General features: G+C 53.4%; 1 protein-coding gene across 1 annotated transcript; it reads right to left on the bottom strand.

Moving 5' to 3' along the window:
- Nucleotides 1-1,609: 1,609 nt before the first annotated feature.
- Znf792 (zinc finger protein 792) lies at nucleotides 1,610-7,309 on the bottom strand. Its single transcript, XM_013026167.1, has 5 exons — nucleotides 7,229-7,309; nucleotides 6,187-6,316; nucleotides 4,763-4,876; nucleotides 1,767-3,183; nucleotides 1,610-1,634 (listed from the first exon to the last, which is right to left on the bottom strand). The coding sequence occupies exons 1-5, from the start codon at nucleotides 7,307-7,309 to the stop codon at nucleotides 1,610-1,612; spliced, it is 1,767 nt and encodes a 588-aa protein (XP_012881621.1).
- Between the last annotated feature and the right edge of the window lie 343 nt (nucleotides 7,310-7,652).

Raw genomic sequence — 7,652 nt, forward strand, 5'->3', positions numbered from 1 at the left:
GGGGGGAGGGAGGGAGGGAGGGAGGGAAAAAGGAAAGAAAGGAGGAAATTATCACCAGGTGCTGTTGGCTCACATCTGTAATCCTAACTGCTTAGGAGACTGAGATCTGAGAATCGTGGTTTGAGGCCAGCCTGGGCAGGAAAAGTCCTTAAGACTCTTATCTTCAAGAAACCACTCAGACAACTGGAAGTGACAAATGTAGCTCAAGTGGTAGAGCACTAGCCTTGAGCGGAAGAACTCAGGGACAGTGCCCAGGCCAAGTTCAAGCCCCACGACCAACCAAAACAATAAACCATTCAAAAAAAAAAAAAAAAGCTGGAAGTAGCACTGTGGCTCAAGCAGTAGAGCACTAGCCAGGAGAAAAAGAATGCTAGGGACAGCACCAAGGCCTTGAATTTAAGCCCCAGGACTGGAACCAAAAAAAAAAAAGAGGTGTCTGTTTTCCGTGGCATGCTGTATGAAAGAGGCAGTGGAGTCAGGTGATTGGAAGGTGGATAAAACCCAATAATGTGCTTGGAAGAGGGAAAACCTTCTCTGCAATCTGCCAGCAGATCCCAGTCAGGTTTCCGGTCAGAGCGGGGTTACTTCCACAGATAAACCAGCCACAGGGGAGAAGCTGCATAGCCTCAAGCAATCCACGATTTCCTTCAGGAGCTCACAAGGCAGGAAAGAGGTCTGCCTTTCCCAAATACCAGGGACGGGGCGACACTGCCAGGCCTGTCAGCAGGCACAGCTGAGATGGCTTCTGTCAACTGCAGTGACAAAACTCTAAGAAAATCTATGGTGACTGAGCTGGGAATGTGGCTTAGTGGTAGAGCGCTTGCCTACCATGCATGAAGCCCTCGGTTCCATTCCTCAGCACCACACACACAGAAAAAGCTGGAAGTGGTGCTGTGGCTCAAGTGGTAGAGTACTAGCCTTGAGCAAAAGCAGCTCAGGGATAGTGCCCAAGCCCTGAGTTCAAGCCCCAGAACTGGCAGGAAAAAAAAAAAACAACAACCCCTGCTGGGCACTGGTGGTATACACCTGTCATCCTAGCTACTCAGGGGGCTGAGATCTGAGGACCACAGTTCAAAGCCAGCCCAGGCAGAAAAGTCTGTGAGACTCTTATCTCCAATGAACCACCAGAAAATTGGAAGTGATGCTGTGGCTCAAAGTGGTAGAGTGCTAGCCTTGAGCTGAAGAGCTTAGAGACAGGATCCAGGCCCAGAGTTCAAGCCCCAAGACCACCACCACCAACAACATCAACAAAAAACAACAACAATGGTCAGAAGAGGCAACTTATAGCCAGGTGCTTGGTGGCTTACACCTATCATCCTAGTTACTCAGGAGAAGCTGAGATCTGAGGCTCATGGATCAAAGCAAGCCTAGGGCAGGGAAGTCCATGAGACTCTTATCTCCAACAAACCACCAAAAAGCCAGAAGTGGCACTATGGCTCAAGTGGTAAAGAGTGCTAGCCTTGTGCAAAAGAAAAAGCTCAGGGACAGCGCTCAGGTCCCAAGTTCAAGCCCCAGGAGAAAGAAAGACAGACAGACAGACAGACAGACGGACACACACACACACACACACACACAATGCATCTTAGGTTCTCAAAAGCTCCCGACATTTCTAACAGTCATTGGGCATTGTCCCACTGGGAATACTTGGAAGAGCAAGGTTCAACATCTGGCTGGCCATTTCCTTACCAAGGCCAGTCTCAGAGCTCCCCGGGGGTGGGGGTGGGGGTGGCGGTGGCGGTGGGGGTGGAGGTGGGGCTTGTGTTGACCTAGAAGGCAGCGCCCCCCCTGCCAATCTTTCTCTGGTGTGGATTTTCTGATGGCGAATCATAGTAGGCAGCTGGCTGAAGGCTTTGCCGCACTCCTTGCAATGGTAAGGCTTGTCGGGCTTGTGGATTTTCTGGTGTTGCCGGAGGTTGGACATCTGCCTGAAGGTCTTCCCGCACTCCCCGCACCGGTACGGCCGCTCCTCACTGTGCAGCCTCCGGTGGTTGTGCAGGCTGGAGCTCTGGTTGAAGAACTTGCCGCACTCGTTGCACTGAAAGGGCTTTTCTCCGGTGTGAAGCCGCCGGTGGCTGTTGAGGCTGGAAGTCTGGCTGAAGAATTTCCCACACTCGCTGCACTCGTAGGGCCGCTCTCCGGTGTGCACGCGGTGGTGTTTCATGAGATCCGAGCTCCGCGTGAACACCTTGCCACACTCACTGCACCCGAAAGTCCGGGTCCCCGTGTGGATTTTCTGGTGTTTCCTGAGGGCACCTCGCTGGCTGAAGAACATCCCGCATTCCCCGCATGCAAAAGGCAGCGGCGGCTGCTCACTGCTAGGAACTTGCTGGTGGGGAATGAGATCAAGATGGCTAAAGAACTCCCCGCGATCGGGACACTCAGAAGGGGCTTCTCTGCTGTGGACTTTCTGAGGGTTTGTGAGGCTGGAGTTCCAGCTGAAGGATTTCCCATAGGTGCTCCATTCACTAGTGTTTTCACTGCTGGAAACCATGTCCAGATGAATGAGGCTGGAGGGCTGGGAGAAGGAGCTTCCGTACTGGCGGCCATCGGAAGGGGGCGCTCTACCGTCAATGTTCTGGGATGGGAGACTGCTGGTGGCAGGGGGCAAGAATAGTCCAGACTTGATCCACTCCCATGGCCTTTCTTGGGTGTGGACTCTCATGTCCTGAATGGGGGTAGATTTGTCACTGAGAGTGTCCCCAAATTCACTGATCTGGTCATGCATCTGTATGGCGGGAGCTCGTGCTAGACCCTCCTTGGCCCAGGGAGTGATCTGAGGTGCCAGAAAACCTGTGGTAGCCATGAAATCCGCCACGAAGTCCCCTCTGATCTTCCTGTGTGCAAATGGCTTTTCTGATGGGGAACCTGTATCTGGCTTCATGAGGAAGGCCCTGCTCTCCTCCCCTCTCACACATGTGGCTGGATTTGGCTGGGCACCCTGCCCTAGGGGAGGGCATGCATGGAGCTCCAATCCTGTGTTATTCACCCCAACCTTCATCGGCTTCTGATTGGGAAGTGTGGCCTGGTAATGGCCCAGGTGGAAAGTGTCTTTCAGGGTCAGGCCACACAGGTAGGCTTTTCGGATACACAGAGCCATCTTGGGACTCCTCTGCTGTGAGGCTCCTTCTCCAGGAACGCTGTATCCAGAAAAATGCTGCCTACCCTCCGTGCCTTGGCAAAAATCTGCAAGCAGATGAAGGATGGTGAAGTTTACACAAACGTTAACGGAAAGACAAGAGCCCCATGACGCAGGCCTATGTGACCTCATGATCTAGGAGACGGCTCAGGCCTGCTCTGAACTAATGTGCCTGGCACCATGGCAAAACTAATTGGGAGAAGTTGGGCACCAGTGGCTCATGCTTGTAATCCTGGCTACTCAAGAGGCTGAGAAGTCAGGGAATTGGGGTTCAAAGCCAGCCCGGGCATGAAAATCTATGCAATTCTTATCACCAATTTGGCATGGTAGCACATGCCGGTAAGCCCAGCACTTGGTAGAGAAGAGTCACAAGTCTGAGACCAGATTGGAATACATTATAAGAATCTGTCTCTGGCTGGGCGCTGGTGGCTCACGCCTGTAATCCTAGCTACTCAGGAGGCTGAGATCTGAGGATCGAGGTTCAAAGCCAGCCCAGGCAGGAGAGACCGTGAGACTCCTATCTCCAATAAACCACCAGAAAACCGGAAGTGGCGCTGTAGCTCAAGTGGTAGAGCGCTCGCCTTGAGCTGAAGAGCTGAGGGACAGCGCCCAGGCCCAGAGTTCAAGCCCCACGACCGACCAAAAAAAGAGAGTCTGTCTCTTGGGGCTGGGAAGGTAGCTCAGTGGTAGAGTATTTGACTTATACACATGAGGCCCTGGGTTGGATTCCTCAGCACCACATAAGCAGAAAAAAAAAAAAAAAGAGCGGGAAGTGGCGCTATGGCTCAAGTGGTAGAGTGTTAGCCTTGAGCTGAAGAGCTGAGGGACAGTGCCCAGGCCCAGAGTTCAGGCCCCAAGACCAACAACAAAAAAAAAAGAGTCAAGGGCTGGGAAGGTGGCTCAGTGGTAGATCGCTTGCCTTGCATGTTTGAGGCCCTGGGTTCAATTCCTCAGCACCACATAAGCAAAAAGCCAGAAGTAGCGCTATGGCTCAAGAGGTAGATCACTAGCCTGGAGCTGAAGAGCTGAGGGACAGCGCCCAGGCCCAGAGTTCAGGCTCAAGACTGGACCAAAAAAAAAAAAAGAAAGAAAGAGTCTGTCTCAAAAATGAACAAAGAAACAAAAACAACCATACATAGTTGTTTTGTTTTTTGGTCGGTTGTGGGACCTGAAATATGGGCCTGGGCGCTGTCCCTCAGGTGTTCAGCTCCAGGCTAGCACTCTACCACTTGAGCCACAGTGCCACCTCTGGCTTTTTCTGCTTATGTGATGCCGAGGAATCAAACCCAGGGCTTCATGGATGCAAAGCAAGCACTCTACTACTGAGGCCCTTCCCAGCCCCATACATAGTTTTTCAAGGATGGGGAAGGAAAGGAAAAAATGAGGGACAGCCCTCAGCTGTGGCCCCAAACCATTATGAATTAGGGAAGATGCTGAATATAGGAGTGACGTCACTCATCAACCTCCAATCAGTGACATCATCGCCTCCCAGACTCCACTTAAAGATGTTATTTCCTTCTATACCCAACCTAGTGACATCACTTCCTCCCCATCCCTACTTTGTGATGTCACCAACTCCCAACCCTACTAGGTGACATCATTCCCACCCCAACCCCCCCTACTTACCAGTACCACAAACCCCTCTAGCCATGGCTGAAGTCATTGCCCCTCTGTCAGGGATCCATGGCTTGTTCTCCATTTCCAAACGAGCAACTACATGAGATCGGAAAGCCGTAAGTCCTGAGAGAAAGATGGAGCCCGTCAGTCTCCAGGTCACCAGGTTTAGGGAGATAACCCACAACATATCCAGAGGGAAAGTCAGTATTACAAAAGCCAAGATCTAGCCAGGTGCTGGTGGCTCACGCCTGTCATTCCACCTACTCAGGAGGCTGTGATCTGGAGGATTGTGGTTCAAAGCCAACCCACGAAGGAACATCTTATCTCCACTAACCACCAGAAAACTGGAAGTTGTGCTGTGACTCAAGTGATAGAGGGCTAGCTTGAGCTGAAGAGCGCAGGGACAGTGCCCAAGCCTAGAGTTCAAGGCCCATGACTGACAAAAAAAAAAAAAAAAGCCAGCCAAGGCAGGAAAGTCCATGAGACTCTTATCTCCAATGAACCAACAAAAAGCCAGAAGTAGGGCAGGGAATGTGGCTCAGTGGTAGAGTGCTTGCCTAGCATGCACGAAGCCCTGGGTTCAATTCCTCAGTACCACATACACAAAGAAAAAAAAAAAAAAAAAAGCTGGAAGGGACACTGTGGCTCAAGTGGTAGAGTGCTAGCCTTGTGCAAAAGTGGCTCAGGGACAGTGCCCAGCCCCTGAGTTCAAGCCCCAGGACTGGCAAAACAAAACAAAACAAAATCCAGAAGTAGAGCTATGGCTCAAGTGGTAAAAGCACTAGACGAGAAAAAAAAAAAATCAAGGCTGAACATTGGTTGCTCATGCCTGTAAATCCTAGGACTATGGTTCAAAGCCAGCGCAGACAGGAAAGTTCATGAGACTCTGTCTCCAATTAACCACCAGAAAACTGGAAGTGGCACTGTGGCTCAAGTGGTAGAGTGTTAGCCTTGAGTGAAAAGGAGCTCAGGGACAGTGCCTAACCCAGAATTTAAGCCCCAGGATTGGCACTTCCCCCCCCCAAAAAAGAAAAGGATAAAAAGGAAGATCCAGGAGTAGAGGGCGTGACAGGAGAGTCCCAACCGTCACAGCAGGGAGAAACCACAGCAGGTTCTAGAATGTCCAGCACAGAACGTGTCAGCAAGCAAAAAGGAATGGAATGGGAAACACTATCAGGGCACAGGCGGGAGAATTAGGGATTGGGATGGTCCCCCAAAGACAGAATGTAGTATTTGGGGCCACAAGCAGGAGGCTGGGCAGGGAGAGAAAGCACAGTGCACAGTGCCACCCTGAGACCTAGACCCAAACTAGGGAAAAAGCCAGGCAGAAGGAATATAATGGCTATGCAAAGGGCCAGAGATGTCCTTTGGGCCAACAGAGGGACAGGCAGCCATGAGCTCAGGGAACAGCGGGGTGGGCGTGCCAGGCTTACCCAGGGAAGCTAGGAGTGCAAAATTCTCCAACATCACGTCACAGTACAGGAGCTTCTGGGCTTCATCAAGCAGCTCCCATTCCTCTGGTGAAAAGTGCAGAATCACGTCCTCAAAGCTCACAAGGCCCAGCTGGGTGAGGACAGTAGATTTCCTGATGAGCCTCTGTCCAAGGGACCCTCCCCCCTTCCCTCAGTCTTCTCCCAGGTCCCCAAGAAGACACCAAGCCCTGTTCTTTCCTCATGTTCCAGGGGACCTCTATGTGAGTCCCCAGCAACAAGAAATAGGCAAGTAGCAGGACGCCGGTGGCTCAGGCCTGTCATCCTAGCTATTCAGGAGGCTGAGATCGGAGGATGTGGTTTAAAGCTAGACAGGGCAGGAAAGTCCCTGGGACTCTTATCTCTTAAAAAAGCCACTCAGAAAATGCCACAAGGGGTGCTGTGGCTCAACTGTCAGAGCACTAACTAGCCTTGAGAAAAAAAAAAAAAAAAAAGCTCAGGGATGGCACCTAGGCCCTGAATTCAAGCCCCAGGACCAGTCCAACACAAAAACCTAACCTTCCATGGCTCCCAGCGCCCTCATCAACTGGGCACGGGTGGCATGGCCGTAATCCTAACTACTCAGGAAGCTGCGATCTGAGGATCAAAGTTGGAAGCCATGTCCAGGGCAGGAAAAGTCCATGAGACTCTTAACCTCTAAGGATCCACCGAAAACACCGGAAGTGCCAGCTGTGACCCAAGCAGCGGTAGAGCGCTAGCCCAGCGTCCAGGCCCCGAGTTCAAGGCCCACCCACAGCACCAACAAATGCACAACAACAACAAAACAAAACCAGGCCAGCTCCTCAGCCCGCCGTCCACGGGCTCTTCCTGATCCCAGCTGACTCGGGTGGGGGGGGGTCCCCACCGCCCCGCATTTCTGGGTTTGGAAAACCCCTTTCTCTCCCTCCTCCTTCGGAGTTTACAATGCAAAACTGTGCCTGAGGCTCCCCGGGACCCCCGCTAGAGGGTGGGCCGCAGACGGGCCACGAGGGTGACCCTGCAGTACCTGACTCCGTCCGTTCCCCGGGGCGCGAGCGCAGAGCGCCGCCCGCGCCGCCGACACCGGGCCCAGGCCGGGAGGATCCATCGGGCCCAGGCCGGGAAGATCCGGCGGGCTCGGCCACCGACCGGGCGGAGCACCGCCCCTCCGCAGAGGTGGGACCCCAACTTCGGGTCCCCCCACCACCACCCGCCACGTCTCCACCGCTGGCCTGCGGTCCCGAGGCGTGCAAAATGTGCAAGCCCAGACCCAAGCCGCCTCAGCAACGCCCGGATCCCCGGTGTAAAGGCGCGGCGGAGGGTTCGAGCCTCAGCGCCCCCGCGGCGCGGACCCCGATTGGACGGCGGCAGTTACGGTCCCGCCCCCTCGCAGTCAGCCGCCACGCTGTGCGCAGCCGCAGTTATTCCACCGGGCTAGTTCCTAGCGTGGC

This window comes from Dipodomys ordii, unplaced genomic scaffold, assembly GCF_000151885.1.
Source record: "Dipodomys ordii isolate 6190 unplaced genomic scaffold, Dord_2.0 Scaffold92, whole genome shotgun sequence".
In the NCBI taxonomy this organism is placed as follows: Eukaryota; Metazoa; Chordata; class Mammalia; order Rodentia; family Heteromyidae; genus Dipodomys; species Dipodomys ordii.